The sequence below is a fragment of the Notamacropus eugenii genome, chromosome 5, assembly GCF_028372415.1.
Source record: "Notamacropus eugenii isolate mMacEug1 chromosome 5, mMacEug1.pri_v2, whole genome shotgun sequence".
NCBI classification, from domain to species: domain Eukaryota; kingdom Metazoa; phylum Chordata; class Mammalia; order Diprotodontia; family Macropodidae; genus Notamacropus; species Notamacropus eugenii.
In genome coordinates this window covers 267056442-267082217 of record NC_092876.1, presented here as the reverse complement: position 1 = coordinate 267082217, position 25776 = coordinate 267056442, and the positions used below count along the sequence as shown (strand labels likewise).

Here is a 25776-nt window from a genome sequence, read left to right as displayed (position 1 = left end):
GCTTAGACCATTTTTAAATTTTTTGTTTATTTTTTTGAAGTCTACTATTCATTTAGGAAAACTATTCATAGTTAGTATGAGTTTCTATGTCTTGGATGTACTGCTCTGTCTTCACTGAATGTTAAACTCCAAAGACACATTTATGTCTTTGACCTAAGGCTGTTATAATGTAATAATCTCTTCTATCTTTATAAAGTATCTGATGTATCCCTGCTCATTGATCCTTTATGTTAGTTGAAATTAAGGCAGTTGTGATCTGTCACAGATGTTACACTAATCTTTATCTTTTCCTTCTAGTATGGAAAAAGGAAGATACATCAACACTGACCATTTGTTATTTTTCCGAGACCCTTATTCTGTTAATGATCTTCTTTCCTGAATAGCTTTTATCCATTCCATCTTTTCCCCCTTTCTTCCGTGTTTATTTATTTTAGTAAAACATTTTAGGGATCCAAAGCATAGGAGCTAAGATGGGCCCTAGAACTTTGCTTGCAAAGCTGCCTAGAACTTTCATATAGTTTGAACTCTGATATAGTGGGGAAAAAAGGAAAGTCTATTTAACACAGCTTTTGTCAGAAACGTGAAAAGGACTTGGCTGCCTCACTGCATTACCTACAAGCATTCTTGCATGAGAAAGAGCTTCCCTATACTGTGTCATGTAGAGCATTTATGCAAATTCAAATATGGCTTTGCAGTTCTCCAGTAAGCAAGGCAGTGATTTGGGAGTTGGAGAGTTCCCCTCATCATTTATTATGAATGGAACACAAAAAAAATTCTTTATTTTTTATTTACAACATTCAGTTCCACAAGCTTTTCGGCTTTAAATTTTCTACTCCCACCCTCTTTTCCCCTCCCCACGATGACAGGCAATCTAATATAGGCTCTACATATACATTCACATTAAACATTTTCATATTAGTCATTTTGCAAAGAATTATGAGCAATGGAATGAATCATGAGAAAGAAGAAACAAAACAGAGAGAGCAAATAGTGTGCTTTGTTCTGCATTCAGCTTCTGTGATAGTTTCTCTGCACATGGACAGCCTTTTCCATCATGAGCCTTTTGGAGTTGTCTTAGAACCTTGCATTGCCAAGAGGAGCCAAGTCTATCAAAGTTATTCATCATGCAATGTGACTGTAACTGTGTACAGTGTTCTGGGTCTGTTCCTTTCACTCAACATCAGTTCTCAAAAGTCTTTCCAGGTTTTTCTGAAGTCCACCTTCAGCCATTCCCCATTTGATGGGCATCCCCTCAATTTCCAGTCTTTGCCACCACAAAAAGCTGCTATAAATATTTTTTGTACATGTGGGTCCTTTTTCCTTTTGTACTATCTCTTTGGGATACAGCCCTAGAAGTAGTATTGCAGGATCAAAGGATATGCACATTTTTGTAGCCCTTTGGCCATAGTTCCAAATTGCTCTCCAGAATGGTTGGATTAGCTCACAGCTCCACCAACTATGAACTAGTGTTCCAACTCTCCCACATCTTCTCCAACATTTATCATCTTCCTGTTTTGTCATGTTAGACAATCTGATAGGTGTGATGTGGTATCTCGGAGTTGTTTTGATTTGCATCTCTGTAATCAATAGTGATTTAGAGTATTCTTTTATATGACTATAGATATCTTTAATATCTTCCTCTGAAAACTGCCTGTTCATACCCTTTGACCATTTATCAATTGGGGAATGACTTGTATTCTTACAAATTTGATTCAGTTCTTTATATATTTATATATTTTAGAAATGAGGCCTTTATCAGAGACACTGGTGGTAAAAATTGTTTCCCATCTTTTTGCTTCCCTCCTAATATTGGTTGTATTGACTTTGTATCAAAACTTTTCAATTTAATGTAATCAAAATTATTTTGTATTTCATAATGTTCTCTATATCTTATTTGGTCATAAATTCTTGTAATCCTTAAATATGCCAGGTAAATTTTTCCTTGTTCTCCCAGTTTGCTTATAGTATCAACCTTTATATCTAAATATACCCATTTGGACTTTATTTTGATATACAGTGTAAGATATTAGTCTATGCCCAGTTTCTGCCATACTATTTTTCAGTTTTCCCAGAAGTTTTTGTCAAATAGTGAGTTCTTATTCCAGAAGCTGGAATCTTTGGGTTTATCAAACAGTAGATTACTATAATCATTGACTACTGTATCTTGTGTACCTAAGCTATTCCACTGATCCACTACTCTCTTTCTTTGCCAGTGCCAAGTAGTTTTGATGACTGATGCTTTGTAATACAATTTAAGATCTAGTATGGCAAGACCACCTTCCCTAGCATTTCTTTTCATTAATTCCTTTGATATTCTGGACTTTCTAGCTCCATAAAGTGATTTTTTTGGTAGTTTCATTGGCATAGCACAGAATAAGTAAATTGATTTAGGTAGAATTGTCATTTTTATTATATTAGCTCAGCCTACCTACAAGCAACTGATATTTTTCTAATTATTTAGATCTGACTTTATTTGTGTGAAAAGTGTTTGTAATTGTGTTCATATAGCTTCTGGGTTTGTTTTGGCAGATAGACACCCAAATATTTTATAATGTCTACAGTAACTTTAAGTGGAATTACTCTTTCTATTTCTTGCTGTTGGGCTTTGTTAGTAATATATAGAAATGCTAAGGATTATTTTATATCCTGCAACTTTGCTAAAGGTATTTATTTCAAATTTCAAGTATTTTTTTTACTTGACTTTCTAAGATTCTCCAAGTATATCATCATATCATCTGCAAAGAGTGATAACTTAGTTCTTCTTTGCCTATTCTAATTCCTTCAATTTCTTTTTCTTCTCTTATTGCTAAAGCTGACATTTCTAGTACCATAATGAATAACAGTGGAGATAATAAACATCCTTGTTTCATCCCCGATTTATTGGAAATTCTTCTTTACCTTATCTCCTTTACATATAATACTTGCTGTGGTTTTAGGTAGATGCTACTTATCATTTTAAGGAAGACTGCATTTATTCTTATGCACTCTAGTGTTTTTTAATAGGAATGGGTGTTGTATTTTGTCAAAAGCTTTTTTTTGCATCTATTGAGTTAATCATATGGTTTCTGTTAGTTTTGCTATTGATATGATCAATTATGCTCATAGTTTTCCTAATATTTAACCAGCCCTGCATTCCTGGAATAAATCCTACCTGGCAGAGCACTTTTTAAATACTCCAATAATTATACTTCAAGGTTTCAAAACACTTTATAGATATTATTTAATTTTATCAGTAGTAAATATTTATAATGAATTTATAGAGTTACATATAGATCTAGAATTGGAAGAGACAGCAGACACCCTGTAGTCCAACCCACTCATTTTACAGTTAAAGGAATCAAGATCCAGGGGAATTAAGGAACTTGCACAAGGTCAAGAATAGGCAGTAAATATTAGAGACAGGATTTGAACATAAGTCTTCTGACTCCAGAGTCAGAGTCCAAAATGCTGCTTTTCCATGAAACTATAAAGATATGCTTAGGGGATGGAATTGGATTTTCTCTAGTATAGTTAAATTTTTCTTCCACTCTTGGAGACATCAGTTTATGTCATGTGCATATGTCTCACTTCCCGGACTAACAATTGTCTGAAACCTCAATTTCTATCAACTGAAACTTCTCCCCATTAATATCCATAAAATTAGAATCCTTTCCACTGGAAATATTTTAGTTCTAAGGCCAAATAAAACCCATAGTTATTGTAACATTTTTCCTACAAGCTTAGCTCAAGTGCTTTTTGTTGTGTCTTCTAGAAATACCTATTTACGAAGAAAGCAGTAATGAATTTTGGGAGACAGTCTGTATTCTCAGTTTTGAGACCTAGTCCTAGCCCCTGCCGTTATTGTGATTCTCCTAAGGCCAATATATCCTACCTGGATCAATGTTCTACTACCCTTGGAGCTGGTAGCAGGAGTATGCTGGAACCATCTTGTACCAGCTCATGAAAGCTAATTGTTCATTTTTTGGTGTGAGCATTTTATGACTCAGAAATTAGCAATTGCTACAAATCAGGGTTTGGATTGTTGTTTTTTGGTTGTTGGTTTAAGAAAGTGACGGAGAAAGTGTTAATAATGCAGATAAAACTTAAAAGTGTGTCATGATAACTTTTTTTTTCTTTCAAAGGGCTGGTTTAACATTTACCAGCACAACCCTGCCTGGCATTATGAGTTCCTCAAGGACAGAGAGCGTCTTTTATCTTTCTTTCTATCCCCAATGCTTAACAGTGCTTAATACACAGTAGGTATTTAGTACAGGTTGATGAGAATGATCACCATATTTTTTTGTTATTATTTACTTTCTGTTCCTTTTAAATCCCTCTTTGTTCTTTTTTAAGTTGTTCAATTTATTTTCTTTTTATGGTAGCCTAGAAACATATGGTTGATTTCATTGCTCAGTTTTTTCCTGAGAAGCCAACTTATTTTCCTGTCTTGTGTTTATCTTGTTAAGAGTGTCAGCAGCAGCTCAAATATGCTGTTCGTCTTTGAAGTGTTTTGTAGGAATGACGCAAATGCCTCTTCTATTGAAGTTCCATTGTTTTTCAATGATAATTAGGCTCAGCTTTTCAGGATATGCCATTTGGGATTGTATCTTGGAATATCCCTTTCCATTCTTTTCACTGATTTCTCATGGCTGTGGAGTAATCCTGGGCTATTCAAATTGATATTCTTTTATAGCTGAAGGCCTTTCAATTTGCTGCTTGCATAATTTGTTGTTTGGCATTAAAATTTGGAATTTCAAACATGGGATTTTTTTCTGGTTTAATCAGTACTTTGTGGTATATATTCAAAATTCTGGGTAGTTTTCTTGGATTATTTCTTAAAGTTTGTTATTCATGTCCCAATTTTTTCCCTTTTTTTCTCCTTGTTTGGGTAATAATTCCAGAAAAATATTCAGATTATCTCTATATTTTATCTTCAAGGTCTGTTGGTTTGGCCTATCTGGAATTCCTATGTTCTTTCAAGATTGTCTTTTGCTTATCATTTGACAAATTTTCTCCCATGTGTTCATTTTTTAGATCCAAATCTATCATCTTTTTCAGAACCTCCATTGCTTTGTAAGGTTTTCCATTACGTGTTCTAAGTTACCTACTCTATTTTTTCTTTATCATCTTTGCTTTGCTATCTCTGATTCTAACCCAATGTCCATTCCAATATCTTCTTTTAGAGATTTGATTTGTCTTTTGACCTACTTTCAAGTTTCTTGCTATTTCGTGATCTCTGGGGAATCTTCAGTCTCCTTTTTCATTGGAGGTTTCATTTTCCTTCATAGTAAAAAATTTAGCAAATATGTTATGGACTTTAAACTTTTTTCTAGTCATTTTTCCTTCTGATTTTCAGTGTGTCAATCCAATCCAATATACATTTATTAAATTCCTCATTTGTACCAGGCACTGTGTTAAGCACTGGGGATACAATTAATAAAAAGATAGACCCTGCCCTTAAGGAACTTACAGTCTAAAGGGGGAGACAGGAAAGAAGGGTCACTGTTTGTTTGTATCTTTTGACTGTCAACTGGGGAATGACTTGTATTCTTATAAATTTGACACAGTTCTCTATATATTTAAGAAATGAAACCTTTATCAGAGACACTAGTTGTAAAAATTGTTTCCCAGTTTTCTGCTTCCCTTCAAATCTGGGTTGCATTGACTTGATTTGTGGGAAAAAAAACTTTTTAATTAAATATAATCAAAATTATCCACTTTTGCATTTGTTCTCTATCTCTTGTTTTGTCATAATTCTTCTCCATAGATCTAACAGGTAAACTGTTCCTTGCTCTCCTAACTTGCTTATAAGTACCACCCTTTAAGTCTAAATCATGTACCAATTTTGATGTTATCATGGTGCATGGTGTAAGATGTTGGTCTATGCCCAGTTTCTGCCATACTATTTTTCCAGTTTTTCCAGCAGTTTTTGTCAAATAGTGAGTTCTTATCCCAGAAGCTGGAGTCTTTGGGTTTATCAAACAGTAGATTACTATAGTCACTGACTACTGTGTCTTGTGTACTTACCAGTCCCAAGTAGTTTTGATAATTGCTGTTTTATAATAAAGTTTTAGCTCTGGAAGGCCACCTTCCCTTCCATTTCTTTTCCTTGATATTCTGGATATTTTGTTCTTCCAGATGAATTTTGTTATTATTTTTTTCTATGAGTCCTGAATTAAATTAGATTTATGGTTTATGGAAAGACCAGGTTACTAAGCCTTATTTTATATTTGGGAAATGATATAGAGATAGTTTGATTTGCTTTTAGCAAATCATTTGACAAAATTTCTCCTGCTATTCTTGTGGACAAGATAGCTTTTGAATTGCTTGTATTAATTATTAATGGTTATGTCAGCTTGAAAAGGTCTCTAGAAAAGTGCTCCAGGGATCTTATGCTTGACCTTTGTGGTTTAATATTTATATCAATACATCTCAATTTTATCAAAGACTTTATAAATAAATAATTCGCAATGACACAAAATTCGGTGAGATAGTTACACACTGAATGATGGAATCAGATATCAAAAGGATCTTGACAGCCTTTGAGAATGCTGAGCCAAATCCAATCAGATGAAATTAATTAAGAACATGTGTCTTACACTTATGTTAAAAAAATCCAACTTTCTAAGTACAAGATGGGGAAGTATGGTTAGATAATGGTCACTTCAAAAAAAGATTTGGAAATTTAGTGGATTACAAGTTAAATATTCATATGTAGCATTAGGTGGCACCCATGAAAGTCAATGTGATCTTCAAAATTACAGAGATGGTACTGTCAGACCACATCTGTAATACTGCGTTCAATTTTGAGTCCTGTATTTTAGGAGGGGCAGAGATAATCAAGTGAATGTCCAGAGGAGAGTGATTAGAATGGCAAAAGGCATCTATGGTCATCTCTTATAGGGATGATTTAATGAACTATTTTTTTTATTGATAATTCCAATAGGGAGTTCTCATGCAATAAATTTAATATGCAGTGGATGGCGGTAAAGACCCACAAACTTTGACATATGTGAGCTAACCTGTTTTGCTAGTACAGGATGCGCCACAATCTGGCAAAGTTTTTAAACCTGAAGAATATTTTTATTGAATCTGAAATTTTAAAAAATAGACTTCTCAGTATTCACCAGTCATATCCCCTATTCTGTTCAAGCATTTGTGCCCACTCACCCATTAACATGCAAAGAGCAGCCTGACATAACCAGGATTATCTTACTTTTACTTACCTAGTTCTCAGTTGTAACAGAAATATTGACTAGTTCAACGAATTACATTGTAATAGTATCCCAATAAACATATCAAATGTTAGGAAAAGCTCCTGCGGTGAGATGTGCCAATAAATTATCATGCACTAGGAATTTTGTGACTTTTTGCTCATAAGCAGGTAAAGGTTACAAAGAAATAGAATTTCTAAACTTTAGTGGAACAACTCAACATTGTTTGTTGTAAATAAAGTCATGGTAGCTCATCCTCAGGAGTCTGGTCCACTGCAGCTAACTCTTAAATGTAAATTATTTGCTTCCTTCTCTTGAAACCTGTTTGTTACCTCATTTCGTCTTATTTTTAGTGGGTATGGACACCCAATCATCCAATGCAAGAAGTGTGAATCATCTAAGCATAGCCTCGCTCCTCTCTCTTATTTTTGTTCTCCCTCTCCTCCTCTCTTTTCCTGTCTCTCTCTGTCTCTGTCTCTCTCTTGGTAGTCTTTTTTTTCTCACAGCATTTATGGTCAGATACTTTAATATGTTTGGGTGGACAGATGGTCAACTGTGATTCTGGGAGGTTTGCTTTCAGAATGATTCCTCCACTTCTCTAGCTGGCTTATCAGCTAGAGATAAGAAGAAAGTATTAATTTTATCTCCTTATTTTGGGAAACAAAAATCATCTCCTTAAAGAGAGCTTGATTGAACCCCAAGCATTATAGATAACGTATATGTAATGAATAGTCAGAATGTCTTGAAAATTAGTTTTCATTGAGAAACGAATTTTATACTTTGGTGGATCCATTATTTCATCAAGAGGGTACGTCACTCTATGCTGTTAAACATTTTTGTCATTACCTTGAATAAAAGAATAGATGATATGTAGATTACACAAAAGCGGGAGAGATATGTAACACATTAGATGACAAAGCTAGGATCCAAGAGCATGTTGACAGGTTAGAGAATGGGGCTGAATCTGGTATAAAGTGTTACACTTTGCTACCAAAATCAACTCCATAAATACAAGATGGGGCAGGCATATATAGACAGGATATGGGTAGATTAGTGATCTGAAAGTTCAGTGAGTCAGTAGTGTGATGTAGCTGCTGAAAAAGACTATTATAATATTGGGCTTCCATATTAGGAGAGCACATCTTCCAGAAAAAGGTAGTTGATAGACCCACTGTACTCTGCTCTTGACTGACTTCAGCCATAATAATGTATTCTAGGCACCATCTAAAAGGACCATTGATAAAAGCTGGAGACTGTCAGGGAAGAGAAAAGGGTCCAAGAAGGTTTTGTAGAGGGTTACCCCAATTAGTGGGTATGACATGGCGAAAGTTTCAGCAAAGGAAACTGAAAGATGGTAATAATACAGGTGAAAAAAAACAAGAGAGAACAATGTGAGAAAAACATAGAGAAGAGATAGAATCCAGGAAAAGGAGGTGATCAACAGTATGAAATGCTGCATAGAAGTCGAGAAAAGGTCATTGACTTAGTTTATTGAGAAATTATTGGTAGCTTTCGGAGAGAGCAATTTCAGGTGGATGATAAGGTTGAGTGCTAGATTGCAGATTTAGGACAGAGTGGGAAGTAAAGAGGAATGGGTTTTTTCAAGGTGTTTCGCTGAAAAGGGAAGGCGATAAATATGACAATAACAGGGATGGCAGGATCATGGGAGGATTTTTCAAGAATTGGAGAAGCATGGACATGTTTATAGGCATCAGGTAAGGAGTCAATAAATTGAGGCAGAGAATGAAGGAGAAAGAGAAAGAGAGAGAGAGATAGAGACAGAGAGACAGAGAAGAGAGATGAGGTCCCAGAATGTAACACAAGAAGCTATAACTCTTGTTAAATGACCTCAATCTCCAGTGAAGTATGAAGTATGGTCCTTAGCAGAGAAAGATATCATAGGAAGGATGAGAAGAGATAAGATGATTAGGAACATCCAGTGCAGTGAGGGGGCCAGTGAATCAGCTAGGGAGAATTGCCTTGTTGTAATAAGGAACCAGTTGAAATTAGATTACATTTGTAGTGGACTCAGCCAGTAGTTTTGTGCCTCCCTCCAGGTCTACTCAGAAGCACACAAGTGGAAGTAGAGGAATAGATGGTAGGAGCACTACAGAGCTGGATTTAGCAAGGTGTGAATGATGATAGGATAAGGGTGAGATAAAAAAAATTACAGAGACACTAAGGGAACCTGTAGCCTAGAAATCACCTCAGCCAGCAAACATCTGTGGCAGATGAAACAAAACTGCCTTAAAACACACTTGTAAAATCTTACAGAAGAAGGTGGTTAAAGATTATGAGTCAATTCATAAAACAGGAAGGAAAAACAGATGCTAGAGGATTTAGCAGATATCCAGTTAAGCAGGAGTAGGCAATGGAATGTGGAGATGACCTGGAAGTGGTGTGGAAGTCTAGTTCTGGGGCAAGATGAAGCAAAAGCTCTCCTTTCAGAGACCAGGTTTCCAGACAGTCTATCTTATCAAATCTAATTTATCTGTCAACTCTATCATCCATCCATTACCTGTCATTTTATTGACCTATGTCTGTCATCTAAATCTATCTGTCCATTCACCCATCTACCATGTCATCTCTATCATCTATCAATGTTTGTCTGTCTGTCTTGTACATGATGATCTGGACCCAGAATTGAAGAGGGAGAGGAAAGCAAACTATAGATTGCTTTTGAGAGACTGCAAAGCTTTTTTTTTTATTTAACTTTTAACATTTATTTTCACAAAATTTTGGGTTACAAATTTTATCCCCTTTTATCCCCTCCCCCCCCCAAACCCACGCATTCTAATTGCCCCTGTGACCAATCTGCTCTCTCTTCTATCCTCCCTCTCTGCCCTTGTCTCCGTCTTCTCTTTTGTCCTGTAGGGCCAGATACCTTTCTTTACCCTTTAACCTGTATTTCTTATTTCCTAGTGGTAAGAACATTACAGTTGATCCTAACACTTTGAGTTCCAACTTCTTTAGCTCCCTCCCTCTCCACCCCTTCCCTTTGGAAGACAAGCAATTCAATATAGGCCAAATCTGTGTAGTTTTGCAAATGATTTCCATACTAGTTGTGTTGTATAGGACTAGCTATATTTCCCTCCATCCTATCCTGTCCCCCATTACTTCTATTCTCTTATGATCCTTACCCTCCCCATGAGTGTCGACCTTGGATTGCATTCTCCTCCCCATGCCCTCCCCTCTACCCTCCCCCCCACCCTGCTTGTGCCCTTGTCCCCCACTCTCCTGTATTGTGAGATAGGTTTTCCTATCAAAATGAGCGTGCATTTTATTCTTTCCTTTAGTGGAATGTGATGAGAGTAGACCTCATGTTTTTCTCTCGCCTCCCCTCTTTATCCCTCCACTAATAAGTCTTTTGCTTGCCTCTTTTATGAGAGATAATTTGCCCCATTCAATTTCTCCCTTTCTCCTCCCAATATTTCTCTCTCACTGCTTGATTTCATTTTTTTTTTAAGATATGATCCCATCCTCTTCAATTCACTCTGTGCACTCTGTCTCTATGTATGTGTGCGTGTGTGCATGTGTGTGTGTGTACTCCCACCCAGTACCCAGATACTGAAATGTTTCAAGAGTTACAAATATTGTCTTTCCATGTAGGAATGTAAACAGTTCAACTTTAGTAAGTCCCTTATGACTTTTCATGGTTCTCTTCATTCTTGTGTTTGGAAGTCAAATTTTCTTTTCAGCTCTGGTCTTTTCATCAAGAAAATTTGAAAATCCTCTATTTCATTGAAAGACCATTTTTTCTCCTGAAGTATTATACTCAGTTTTGCTGGGTAGGTGATTCTTGGTTTTAGTCCTAGTTCCTTTGACTTCTGGAATATCCTATTCCATTCCCTTCAATCCCTTAATGTAGAGGGTGCTAGATCTTGTGTTATCCTGATTGTATTTCCACAATACTTGAATTGTTTCTTTCTAGCTGCTTGCAATATTTTCTCTTTCACCTGGGAATTCTGGAATTTGGCCACAATGTTCCTAGGAGTTTCTCTTTTTGGATCTCTTTCATGCGGTGTTCTGTGGATTCCTTGAATATTTATTTTGCCCTCTGGTTCTAGAATCTCAGGGCAGTTTTCCTTGATAATTTCATGGAAGATGATGTCTAGGCTCTTCTTTTGTTCATGGCTTTCAGGTAGTCCCAGAATTTTTACATTGTCTCTCCTGAATCTATTTTCCAGGTCAGTTGTTTTTCCAATAAGATATTTCACATTATCTTCCATTTTTCCATTCTTCTCGCTGTGTTCTGTGATATGTCTTTCTCATAAAGTCCTTAGCCTCCATCTGTGCCATTCTAGTTTTGAAAGAACTATTTTCTTCAGTGAGCTTTTGAATCTCCTTTTCCATTTGGCTAATTCTGCTTTTGAAAGCATTCTTCTCCTCATTGGCTTTTTGAACCTCTTTTGCCAATTGAGTTAGGCTAGTTTTCAAGGTGTTAATTTCTTCAACATTTTTTTGGTTCTCCTTTAGCAGGGAGCTGATCTGCTTTTCATGCTTCTCTTTCATCCCTCTCATTTCTCTTCCCAGTTTTTCCTCCACCTCTCTAACTTGATTTTCAAAATTCTTTTTGAGCTCTTCCATGGCCTGAGCCCATTGGGTGGGCTGGGACACAGAATCCTTGATTTCTGTGTCTTTGCCTGATGGTAAGCATTGTTCTTCCTCATCAGAAAGGAAGGGAGGAAATGTCTGTTCTCCAAGAAAGTAGCCTTCAATAGTTTTATTTCTTTTCCCTTTTCTGGGCATTCTCCCCAGCCAGTGGCTTGACCTCTGAATATTCTCCTCACACCCACCTCGCCTCCTGGTCCTCCCAGCCAGCGTTTGGGGACTGAGATTCAAATGCTGCTTCCAGCCTCAGGGCTTTTGGTGGGGGCAGGGCTGCTATTCAGTGTGAGAATTAAGTTCAGGTGGTCAGGTCGGGGCAGGGCCGCCTCTCAGGCTCAGTTCCCTCAGGGGGTTTATGTACAGACCTTCCACAATGGATCCAGGCTTCCGCCCGCTTGGGGAGCCCCTGTCTGCAGCCACCCCTCAGCTTCTATCTTCTATCTCTCGACCCGCCAAAGAGACTCCCCCACTGACCCCCGTTACCTGTGGGTGGAGGGGCCCGCGCTGCCGCTGGAGATCCCGTCCCTGAAGTCTGCTCGGATCTGTACCTCTCAGAGCCGCAGCCGCCGCAGGTCTGGGCTGGGCTCCGCGTCCGCAGCGCGACGGACCTTCTGCGAGAGGTTCGCAGGTCCCTCTGTGGGTGGAGGGACCCGCGCGGCCGCCGGACACCCCGTCCCCGTAGCCCGCTCGGATCTTTTCCTCACGGTGTTGCGGCTGCTGCAGGGCTGCCCTCTGCTCCCAGTCCCAGCGCCCAGTCCGCAGCGCGAAGGACCCCCCGCGAGAGGTTTGCAGGTCTCTCCGGAACAGAAATCTCCCTCGCTCCACTATTCCGTGGCCTCTGGGTGCAGAATTCACCGTGAGTTGGTCCCCTCTAGCCGTTCTGTGGGTTGTGGGTTCGGAGCTATGTGTTTGTGCGTCTTTCTACTCTGCCATCTTGGCTCCCAAGCTTTTTTTTTTTAATGATCCAAGCTTCTTCCTAAAATAAAGCTCATCTTTTAAATATTCTTTCACCAAGTAAAAGCACATAGTAGGCACTTTAAAAAAGTGTTGTTAATTAATTAATAGCTATGAGTCATGGACTCCAAGAAACTGAAGTTGAGGATAACACAAAGGGTAATGGAGAGATGGATAAGATGGATGGTAAGTGTGAGCATGCCACAACATGATACAAATAATTAAAAAGGATAAAGGGTGTAAAAGATGTCATCAAAGAACTATTTGCTTTCAAAAATGGTTTGTTGATGTAAAAGAGAATGAGAGATGACTGAAGCTAATTGTTTCAGTGCTGGGAGAATTAGAGGAAGATTCCCTTATACATTGAGTGGATCTCCCATGGTGAAATATGAAAAGTCAGGCGCAAACTACACAGTTTTGAAAGACAGTGTTGGATGGTGATTTGCATTGCTGGAGGCACTATTCTCATTGATCAGATCACAGTCATTTGAGTTTTATGTATGAAATCTTCTTGAGAATAATCTGCACATGCCTCTAGGATATCTCTAACCAAGGGTTAAGAATGTAACATCCAGGTTCTTGTAAATGACATTTTGCTTGAGACATCTTTATATAATACAAATGACTGAAAGATGCAAAGAATTGAAGATCTCATTCTGCTTATTGTTTGTCGACTATAAAAAAGCTTTTGATTTGGTAGAGAAAAATGTCACCTTAAAAGGCTCCAATAAAGGGGTCACATGCAAAAATAGATTTTTGAAGCATGTAATAAGAGATAGCCTTATTTTACAGCCCTCTGATTATTTATATCAAATGAGATATGAAACAGGGAGACCCTATACCCAGCAAAGATGTTTGCCATTGCCATTAAGGATATCCAAATGAAAGGGGAATTTCCTATATACCTCACCTATATATGGTGAGGTTCTCCATATTTGTGGATGACAATGTACAGAATTGCCTTAAGTTCTAAAACATAACCAAACTTTCTCAATGAGATCTGTAATAACTGTTGTTTGGTTTAATTATTCACTTAGGAAAAACCAAATGCATGAAGAATGTTGACTAGACTATGCCATTTAGTTGGACAGGTAAACCTATAGAGCTGGTTTATCAGTACATATATTTTGGACAAAAATTGAATAGGTAGAGGAGAGTGGGTTGGATTGTCCTTTGAATACAAACAGTATTCTTAATGATCTCAAGATTGTTCCTGAAGCAAAGGCTCATCTTTTTTAATATCAGCACTCTTCTGGTAATGCTAAATGGTTAAGAATGATAGAATGACTCTGGGGAATTACAGCTGTTCCTCACCTAAAAGACAATGGCTGAGGTGCATGGTAGGTGTGAGCAGGCTATAACATATTACCAAAAAATTGCAAAGGAAAAGTGGAATAAAGTATATTATCAGAGAAGGACAATGTCAGAAGAATATTTCCAGAGAAGGATATTACCATGAAAGGATAAGAACTGGTTATATGGTAAAAGTGAAGATGAATGGACTCTGTTGGTATCCAATACAACGTCAAGAGATCTAGGTAAAAGTCCTCAACATATTGGGTGCATCCCCATTCAGGATTAATAGGGAGGCATGTATGAAAATTAACATATTTACTTCAGAAATAGCTCGCTGATTTCTTCCCCTTATGGTTCTCTATCCAGAGTCTTGCTTCATGAAGGATACTAGAGGATTAGACTCTAAGTGGAAACAAAAGTAGCCGTCAAATTTGGTGTTCTACAAATGTTTTTAATGATGATTTTGATTGAAATATCTTAAAGTATTCTATTAAAATTATTTTAAAAATTAGGAATATATTAAAGTATCCTATAATACAACTAATAAACATATTATGCATATAATTCTAATAACTCTAAATAAATACAACAAATTCTAAATAAATACTATGTGGATGGGTGGGGATTTGGCCTTAGTTTTTTTCCTATTGATAGAAAAGAGTTCCTAAAAGGATAGTCTTGAAGCAAAATCTTCAGCCATCATCAAAGAATTCAAGCCTGCCAAAGTCCCGAGGCTCACATGATTGTGGAGCTGTACTAGCAATTTTAGATGCTTTTTTGTTTGTGGTGGGGATCACTTCCTGTCCATCTCTGACCGGTACTTCTTGGACATGTATCTAAGTTGCTGTTTAGTCTCCCAGCGGTGCAATGCTGACTGAGCAGGTAGCATATTATACCTTGAATTTTCATCCTGCTAAAGATACAACACAGAATGAATGTAATTAAGCACACATTATAGAGAAGAACTAATTTTGTAAAAGAGGGGTCCCAAATTTTGTCCTTGTATGTCATATTAAAGCATCAGTATCAGTTTTAGGCAAGTTTCAGAAAAACAGGAATATGAACTTCTATTCTTTATGAGAAAGACAAAACCTACATCAGCAGTTTGAATCCACTATTCTCGCTGTTTAAACGGTCTATAAACTGGGGTATGGTTAGGAAGTAAAGATAAAGAAAGATCTTTAGTAATTAGTTAGTAAAAGTAATCCCATATGAAAATGAAGATGTCCATACCACAAAAGTTACGTCTTCCTTCCAACTCTGTTGCTGAGGAAGCCGCTGTAACCGGTTTTTGCTAAGCTCCAGTTGCAGGCCATCAAACTTAGACTTGAACCAACGATGAGCTTCTTCTAGGTTAGCTGTTATCTAAGAATGTGAATGACTGGGAGTCAAACAAAAGGAATAGCCATAAATGTAGCAACGTATTAGTCTGACACAAAGCATGTATTTGGGTAGAATGGGTAAAACTCTGAACTCAAGCGCCTTAAAACCTTTTTTTTGATAAACTCTGATTATATGTTGTCTTCTGAGACTTGCTTCTTTCTAACTTGTTACTTCTCGTTGCCTTCTCAGTTTTTTTCCCCAAACCTGTGATTTCATCAGCATAAGGAACTCTCAGTATAAACCTTTCCCTCACACAGATGGGCAGCTTGTTTCCAACTATAATGGTAGAAAGTTGCTTAGGAGAGAGAGAAGTTAAAATGACTCACCCACTCTCACACAGCTCCCATGTAGTAGAGGGAGAGCTCAAATTCCTGTCTTCCTAATTCTAAAGCCAGCACTGAATGTACTGGAACAGACAGGCAATAGAGTCATAATGTAGGGCTGCCTTCTCAGATAACAGGCAGGACAGGTCTTAGGGTCAGAGTTCAAATTCTGCCTCAGATACCTATTAGTTAGGTTCCCCTGGGAAAATTACTTAGCATCTCTGTATCAGTTTCTTCACCTGTAAAATGAGGAAGCTGGAGACTTGGTGACTTCTAAGGGATCTTTTAATTCTAAATCTAAGACCTTTGTACTTTTTCCAATTTCATAAATTTCCAAATCATAAACATTAACTGGAAAACCTATAAATAGTTACTGCCTACAAAATGACTTTGAGGACAGGCTCTCCCAATGCTTCAGATCAAAGAAAGGTGTCACTGCTGGCTGCTCTGCATTTCCACAAGAAGGTCAGCTCGTATCTGCTCAGTAGTAGATCCTCTTTTGCAAAGAACTAAAAAGACAGGTTTTCCTCTCTGAATCTTGATATACTGCAGTTACACTCTTTGTCTTTAAAGGACTGGGGATAAAGAAACAGGATTTTTCCTTCCTTTTCCCAAGTAAACAAGTAAGTCAAAGCCATACTACATCCAAGTAACATTCAAGATGATGTCTAATAGAAAGGTTTAAGTACTTACTTTTAAGAACATAGTTTAAGATAAAATCAGTGCCAGAAGACCAACGAACAAATTCACTAATTAGAATGTCAACAAATAATTATATTAGTTTAAACTAGAGTCGTCTGTCTTGTAATGCCTGACAATAAATAATTCCATCTCTAATTTTAGAATTACATATTCTGTAGTAGGTACTTGAGGCTAATTATTTTTACATAATGATATGTTAATCAAGGTACAAGGTCTTGCTAAACTAAAAAAATATTTGGGACAGAGAAATCTGCTAGTGGCTAAAGCCATTTGACTAAAGAAAGAGACTAAAACTCCTGTACCTGTCTTTTATGTCCATGCTTCTGGCTCACCTGTTCCGATTCCACGCTGGCTTCTTTCAGTTTATGTTCTGTTACCTCTTTACATTTTCTTAGGTGTCTGATTGTTTCTTCCATTTCCTGCAGAGGAAAGTGATGCAAAGACTTTTTTAAAAAATGCCATTTCTGTTCATTGAGCAAATAGCTTTGGCAGCAAACAGGCAAATAGTAAAAGTGTGAAAGGAGAAGCCCTGTTAGTGAAACGGCAGCAACAAAAGGAGGACATGTGAAAGCTTCAGTCTGGCTCTGTCCTCATTTACATGGTCTTTGAAAAGTATTTTGTAATTGTGTTCATGTGATCTCTGGGTATATCTTAGCAGACAGGCTGAGGAAGGTAATACATTTTTTTCAAAAGTGAAAAATTTTTATTTTATTTTTTCCAATTACATGTAAAAATTTTTGACATTTTTAAAAATTTGAGTTCTAAATTCTCTCCCTTCTTCCTTCTTCTCCCCTCTCCTTGAAAAGGCAAACAAGGTGCTATAGATTACACATGTGCACTCATTCAAAACATATTTCTATATTAGCCATATTGCAAAAGAAAACACAGATTAAAAAAACAAGAAAAATAATGTAAAAAACTGCATTCATATTTGCATTCAGATTCCATCAGTTCTTTCTGTGGAGATGGATAGCATTTTTCATCATAAGTCCTTTGGAAGTGTCTTTGATCATTATATTACTAAGAATAGTTAAGTCACTCACAGTTGATCATCATAAATTGTTGCTGTTACTGTGTACAATGTTTTCTCAGTTCTGCTCACTTCACTTTTCATCAGTTCATTTAAGTCTTTCCAGGTTTTCTGAAACCATCCTGCTCTTAATTTTTTATAGCACAACAGTATTCCATCACACCATATATCACAACTTGTTTAACCATTCCCCAACTGATGGGCATCCTCTCAATTTCCAATTCTTTGCCAATACAAAAAGAGCTACCATAAATATTTTTGTACATTTAGGTTCTTTTCTTTTGATCTTTTTGGAATACAGGCCTAGTAGAGATATTGCTGGGTAAAAGACTGCATAATTTTATAGCCCTTTAGGAATAGTGAAGGAGCAAATTTGAAAAAATAAACATTTTATTTACCCCCACTTACATATAAAGACAATTTTAACATTCACTTAAAAAATTTTGACTTCCAAATTTTCTCTCTCCCTCTCTCATTATCCTGCTCCTTGAAACAATAAGCAATTTGTTATAGGTATATATGTTCAGTCATGAAAAACATATTACCATATAGGTCATGTTGTGTAAGAAGACACAGACAGGGGAGGTAATTCTTCAGAAGTCAATAGGTAACCAAACCTTTGGGATATCTCAGATAGATCCAAACAGAAATAATTATCTTTTCTTCAAAATACACTCCTATACTGAAATTTCCTACTTAAAATGATATCCCTGCTATTCTTGGAGTCTTCTAGGCTCATAATTCTGCTGTTAGACTCAGCTCTTCATTCTCCTTCACTCTACCCAACTCATCAGCTGCCAAGTATCATTTTTACCTTCATGACTTCTTGGACATAGAACTCCTCTGTACTCATGCCTCCACACCTTACTTCAGGCCTTCAGCACCTTTCTTTGGACTATTGCAATTGCCTCCTAAGAAAGCGCATGTTTCCCCACTTTCACTCTATGCCATCCTACACAAAGCAGGCAACATGATCTACCATAAGCACAGAATTGACCATGTAAGTCCCCTACAGAATAAACTGGAGAAGGCTGTCTACAACAGGTGCCTCAGCTTCTCCTCTTGCTCTCTCTTTTTTTTTGTCTTCAGTTTGGTTTAGTAAGTGGTAAGTTTATAGTTAGGTGCACAGTGGAGAGAGCTCTGGGTCTGGCATCAGGAAGACTCATTTTCCTGAATTCCAATTCATCCTCAGACATTTAGTGTCTGTGTAACCCTGGGCAAGTCACCTGCCCTTGCTTGCCTCAGTTTGTCATCAGTAAAATGAGCTGGAGAAGGAAATGGCAAACCACTTCAGTGTCTTTGCCAAGAAAACCCCAACTGGGATCATGAAGAGTCACATGCAACTTAACAAGTTTACATTATCAATGTGCACTAGAAGCAATGATGCAGTTGGAGGATACTGGACCTTCCCCAAGCAGCATGATGAGATCTACCAACAGTATAACAAAACTTGGGGCTCTTTCCAAGACCTTGGCTGTTCTGGCCTGTGCATCTCTTGTGTTTGTGTACTACTTTGGTGAGCCACTGAGTGTCAGAATTTTGTCTGATAACTTTGTGAAACGAGTCAAGAATAACCTAAAAGAATTTACAAACTGAATCTTCACCCACCCAGTAGGAGTCCAAGTTTTATTGTGTTTAAGTAAACAGACACAAGTCTTCAGTAGTTAGTGACCACTGCTGTCACTGTTTCCAACTCCACTCCTCCCCAGGACTCCCCCCCCAAGTCAGGTGGTCTGAGCCTACCCTAGAATTACAGTTATGCAAAATTATAAGCTTGTCCTTTTCTGGCACATTGATAATAAGGGTCTCCAGGTCTTCATGACATTTTTCCTTGACCTTATCAGGGTTTGTCATGAGGGGCACTGATGATGGTGGCGTGGCATTTTCCTGCAAGTGGCAACCTCACTGTCATGAGTCAGTCATTTACTTCTTTTGGTAAGGTACAAGCCTACTGATTACATTAGTTTTGATTGCAAAACCTATACCAGCTTCACAGCACTCCCTTCACTGCAGTCATTCCAGAAAAACGTGCATCCAGGACCAGCTTCAGTAAGCTGGCCTTCGTTTGCCAGACTTGTTTCACTCAGAGCTGCTATTTGGATGTGATACGTGCTGAGTTCTCTTGCAACAAGAGCTGTTCATCTTTCAGGTCTACTGGATTTTGTGTTTTCTATATAAGCGTGTGCACATTCCAAGTGCCCATGGTGAGTGGAATCATCTTTGCAGAAATTTTCGTCCATTTTGTGTGTGTGTGTGTGTGTGTGTGTGTGTGTGTGTGTGTGTGTGTGTGTGTGTGTTTCGACTGCAGGATGGGATTCCCCATCCGTCTTATCAGGCCAGGGTCGGGTAAGCAGGCAATGTTTAGGGCACCTTTTCTAGCCCCTTCCTCACACCAGGAGGTGAGCAGTGTGATCCTTAAAAGGCTGCTCAGACACCCAAGGGGCTGCTGAGTCCCACTGCTGCTTCCAGTGAAAAAAAATAGGGCCCAGGCCCTATGGCCTGGGCTGCCTGTGTGCAGGGTTGTGACCACAGCTCCCAGTGTATATGCACCTGCTGCTTCATCACTTGCCTGTTGCCACAGGACTTTGGGATAGATAAAATGGTAAAATAGTATGGGGGATATCTTTTGATTCGTGCGTAAATTGGATTTAAGTGAGGCAGAGTTGCATGAAGTCATCAGTCTCACTCCTGCACAGTCATCATAGCCCAGTGGCAAGATAGCATCAAGATGACTAATGATGGTTGAAGATGCACTGGATGACATTGGCATCTTCTGGTGTCTAACCAAGCTCTAAGCACTCCACATAGCCTACTTCAGCTGCCTTCATGGCCACTGGAACAGACTGTTCTCATCCACCCATTCCACCAGGGAGGAGTTTTTACATTCTTGGGGTAGATACCCCACTAACTCACCAACGAGTTTAAGACCCCTCGGTTATCCTTAACCTGGTCTAGCCCATCTGCTGAAATGGTTTATTGAGGTGTGGCCAGTGTGCATGCTACAGCTTCTTGGAGAAACAGGTGAGAGTTAGGTGGAACAGGTGGACACCAAAGATGGAATGTAGCCCTGAAAAGGGATCAGCAGCCATTACACCAGAAGTATTAGTTTTTCTGGATTCTGAATAATGGACAATGCTCTCTTGCTTTCCCAGGCACCAATGGAGTGAAATGAGACTGTGTGCTTGCTCTCATGCACATGATGTTTTCAGTCATGTTGTCAAATGTTTTCAATGAGGATGAACACAGCATCAAGATCAGCTATCACACTGATGGTAAAATTTTCAACCTGAAAAGGCTACAAACCAAGGCCAAAGTGGAGAGAGTGATGGTGCATGATTTTCTGTTTGCAGATGATTATACACTCAATGTAGCCTCTGAAGCCGAGACACAACAAACTATGGATCAATTCTCTGCTGCTCACCCTAAATTTGGCCTAACAACACCAAGAAAACACAGGTGCTCTGTCAGCCACCACCACATCATCCATATGTTACAGCAAATGGAGAAATTTTGAATGCTGCGGATAAGTTCACTTATCTTGGTAGTATACTTTCCAAGGACACACGTATTGACGATGAAATTGCCAGAGCTAGCTCAGTGTTTGGGAGGCTCCAAAAGAAAGCATAGGAGAAAAGACTACCAAACTGAAGGCTGACAGAGCCATTATGCTGACCTCATTGTTATATGCATATGAAATCTGGGCAATATAGCAGTGCCATGCCAGGAAATTGAATTGCTTCCATTTGATTCTGAGGATTCTGAAGATCACGTGGCAGGATAAGATACCAGACACTGAGGTCCTTTCTTAAGCTGGAATGCCAAGCATTCAAACTCTGCTTCAGAGAGCACAACTCCAATGGGTTGGCCACATTGCTTGAATGCAAAACACATGCTTGCTAAAAAGACTATTAAAGGAGAACTCACACAGGGCAACCACTCACATGGTGGTCAGAAGAAGCAATACAGGGATTTTCTCAAAGGACAGCAACCTACCATGGTGAATGCAAATCTGGTAGATGACATAGCCATGTTTAGTTTTGTATCCCAATTTGTGAGCTTTCTCAAGTCTGGTTGGCCAGGGAGCTCTATTGAGGGCATATAACTGGTGGTACTGCCAGCAATTCACCTGTAAGAGGATCTGAATTACATCTGACTATTTCTTCCTCCATGATTCTTGGATGTATTTCTAAGCCCCCATTCTGGCTTCACCTGGTACCTTCCATCAACTGGAAAGGAAAAAGGCACCTTACCACAATCTTACTCATTCTTTAACTGTTTACTTACTGCCTAGCTTCTGATCTCTTCATTCAAAACTGCTTTCACCAGTTACTAACCATCTCTTAATAGCCAAATTCAATGGCCTTTTCTCAAATACCTGTGATTCTTAACCTCTCTGCTGCCTCTGATAACTGTCCTCTTTTCCTTGATCCTCTCTTCCACGTTTTTGTGACCCTATTTGATCCTAATTCTCCTCCTACCCATCTGACCACTAATTTTCAGTCTTCCTTGCTGGATTTTTGACCAGGTCACACCCACCTGTTCAATAGCCATGGATGTCTCCCAAGGTTCTGTACTAGGTCCTTTCTTTTTCTCCTTCTACTTTGCTTTGTGACTTTATCAGCTCCCATGTATTCAATTATCACCTCTATGTTCATGATTCTCAAATTACTACCCAGACTTAATTTCTCTCCACATCTCCACCTATGGGATATCTAAAACTGGATGTCCAGTAGACAACTTAAATTCAATCAGTCTAAAAGAGGACTCATTATTTTGCCTGTACATCCTCCCCTCTTCCTAACTTCCCTATTACTCTCCAGGGTAGTACCATACTTCCAGTCACTCAGGCTCCCAACTTAAGTGTTATCTTCAACTCTCACTTTATTTCACCCTCCATATTCAATCTGTTGCCAAGACTTGTCCATTGTACCTTTGTAAAATTTCTTATATCTACTCCTTTCTCTTGTTTGACACTGATATGACTATAGTACTGGCCCTCATCACATCACAGCTGGCTTATTGCAAAATAATGCTGGTTGATCTCTCTGCTTTAAGTCCATCCTCTACTCAGCTATCAAAATGATCTTTCTAAAGATCATACCTCTACTCAACAAACTTCAGTGGCTCCTTATCAACTTCAGGATAAAATATAAAGTTCTCTATTTGACATCTGATGTCCTTTATAATCTCCCCCTTCTTACCAACTTTCCAATGCATATACCACACCCACCTCATGTACTTTACTGTCTAGTGACACTAGCCTCTTTGCTGTGCCTCATACAGCATACTTCATTTTCTGGTTCTGGGAATTTTTTTCTTGCTGTCCCCTATGCCCAAAATTCTCTCTCTCCTCATTTCTACCTCCTAGTTTCCCTGATTTCCTTTGAATCTCACCTAAAAACCTACCTTCTACAAGATGTCTTTCCCAATCCTTAATTCTAGTACCTTCTTTTTGTTGATTATTTCCAATTTATTCTGTTTGTAGCTTGTTGCAGAAAGGTGTTTATATGTGTCTCTGTCATTAGACTGTACACTCCTTGAGTGTTGGTATTCCCCATTAGATTATGAGCTCCTTGAAGGCAGGGACTGCCTTATGCCTATCTGTGCTCAGCACAGTGACTAGTTGTTTCTGACTCATTTCAGCTGTGTTTGATTCTTTGTAACTTTTGCTTGGCTTTGACTCTTTTTCTTGGCAAAGATAGGGGAGTATACTGCCATTTCCTTCTTCAGCTCATTTAACAGATGAGGAAACTGTGGCAAACAGGGTTAAGAGACTTTTCCAGGGTCATGTAGATATTAGGTGTCCGTGGTTGAATTTGAAATCAGGTCTTCATAACGCTAAGCTTGAAGCTCTATCCACTGTACCATCCAGCTTACCTGACTGGTACATGGTAGGCACTTCATAAATATTAATTGTCAGACTGCCCTATTATCTCTAGGATAAAATGTAAAATCCCCTCTTTGTCCCGTAAAGCTCTTCTTTCATAACTTGATCCCAATTCATCTTCTTAGCCTCATTCCTTTCCTATATTCTATGTTCCAACCAAATCGAGCTTCTCTGCTTCTTACACATCATTTCATTTCCTGTCTTTATGCCTTTGCACTGGTTGCTCCACATCCATAGAGTGCACTCCTTTTTTCCCTCTGCCTCACCAAATCCCTCGCTTCTTTTAAGGTGCAAACAATGCTCACGATTTCAGAAAAGCCTGGACTTACATGAACTGATGCAGAGTGAAGTAAGCAGAACCAGGAAAACATTGAACATAGTAACAGCAATGTTATATGATGATCAACCATGAACAACTCAGCTATTCTCAGCAACACAATGATCCAAGACAATCCCAAAGGACTCATGATGAAAGATGCTATCTACCTTCAGAGAAAGAATTGACAGAGTCTGAATACAGACCAAAGGATAGGATTTTTAGCTTTATTTTTTCTTTTTTGGTTCAAGTTTTCTTCACATGATGACTAATATGGAAATGTGTTTTACATTATTGCACATGTATAATCTGTATCAGATTGCTGTCTCAGGGAGGAGAGAGGGCAGGGAAGGAGGAAGAAAGAAAATTTGCAACTTAAAATTTTTAAAAAATGTTAAAATTGTTTTTTACACATAATCAGGGAAAAATAAAATATTATTTTAGAAAAATATGGAACCTTTTACCTAAAGCCTTTCTTCATATAATAAATATCAAATTGCTTGCCTCCTCAAGGAGAGGGGAAGAATGAAGGGAGAGAGAGAATTTGGCACTCAAGATCTTAAAAAAGGATGTAAAAATTTTACATGTAATTGAAATATTTAGCAAAATACTTAAAAATAGATGAAAAAACCTTTCTTAATCTTCTCAAAATCTTCCCTCCATAATTACCTTACATTAACTTTGTATATATTTATTCTAGATATATTTATAAAAGTACATGTTGATTCCTCCAATAGAATGTAAGCTCCCTAAGAGCAAGGGTTGTTTCACTGAGTGACTTTGTGTCCCTAGCACTCAGAACAATTCTAGCCCTGGGCTTGTTGACTGATACTACTAGGGTAGTAATACTTTCTACAGGGTAGATATTAAGAAGTAGGAAGGCCCTGAAAAAGAAGATCTCAAATATCTTTTGAGGCCATACTTAGTTGACTACATTTTAAGAATGTGAACTTTGTTCTCATAAATCTATAAGTGCTATTTTTTTTTGTAGTCAAGGCTATAGTTTCCTCCCAGGTATTACTAGGGGTATAGGCCCAAATTTTCTATTTCTATATTTAAGGGTGGACTAAGACTTTTCCACTATACTCAGAAAGTACATCAGCTGTTATGCTAGGTTTCAACATGTGATCATGGATGACTCAGCCTCTGACCTAAACAGCTCTTTACCTGGCATCGACTCTCCAACTCTAGCCTAATTTTTCGTTCTGCCTCTAGTCGTAGTTCTTGTTGCTTATTTCGTGTTGATAAGTCATGTTGGCTCTTTGCTAACATCTGCATTTCTCGATGTAGAGTGGTAACTTCAACCACAAATTCCTGGATACTCAATGACTGGAAAGGCATACACACAAAAGATTGCAATGAGCAAGTTTAGGATTTTTATATTCGCGGATAAACACAAAATTAGTAAAAAGTATCTACCTGTTCATAATTCTTTTTCTGATATTGATCTTTAATTAGTTCCACTTGCCTCAATTCTCTTTCTATTTGCTGAAAATAAATGAGGAATAATGTAAATAAGATCATGGAAAATCTGCTTGCCCCATTTGCCAGTAGGATGCATAGAACCACAAAGTGTGAGTGGGCTTTTCTTCACATCTGGTCTCCTGGCCCTGAAGAACAAGCTCCAGTGCTATCAATGTGAGGAGGAATGGTTCAGTGGCCAGGACACACCTCATTTTTTACCACATATATTCACATCAGTATTTACTGTTGGAGGGGAAAAAGTAGACTGTTCATTTTCACCCTGTTGCTTTTCTGAAATTTATAGTTTCTAGAAACTCATCATTATGCAAGATGAATAACTCTGAAACACACCTTCTCAGCACCCCCTACTCCTAGAATCTCTCACTCTAATGGGACAGGGTAGAAGGTGGACATTGGAGAGCTTGTCCCAGATCCTCCCCCATTTAAAGAGGACAGCCAGGAAACTCTCATCATTTCTCACCCAGATGCTTTCCTAGACTTCATCATCTCCAGAAACTCATCATTCTGAAAGATGAAATCAACTCGGAAACTCACACCTCCTCAGCATCACCTGCCCCTGGGGCCCTCCTTCCTTTGGGTTGTAGAAGGTGGAAAGTAGA

General features: G+C 38.2%; 1 protein-coding gene across 20 annotated transcripts in view; it reads right to left on the bottom strand.

Annotated features, from left to right (window-relative positions):
• Positions 1-14478: 14478 nt before the first annotated feature.
• CCDC150 (coiled-coil domain containing 150) overlaps positions 14479-25776 on the bottom strand; it is a 150476-nt gene continuing 139178 nt past the window's right edge. For 3 of the 20 annotated variants that reach the window (XM_072612753.1, XM_072612756.1, XM_072612757.1), the window contains 5 exons: positions 25112-25180; positions 24860-25021; positions 16762-16878; positions 15285-15416; positions 14493-14964 (listed from right to left, as the gene is read on the bottom strand). In XM_072612753.1, the coding sequence (XP_072468854.1) occupies positions 14845-14964; positions 15285-15416; positions 16762-16878; positions 24860-25021; positions 25112-25180 (600 nt within the window). In that variant the 3' untranslated portion in view covers positions 14493-14844. Of the gene's footprint in view, positions 14965-15284; positions 15433-16761; positions 16879-24859; positions 25022-25111; positions 25181-25776 lie in introns of those variants that run through there. The other 17 variants (XM_072612739.1, XM_072612748.1, XM_072612736.1 and 14 more) reach the window with 13 other exon arrangements.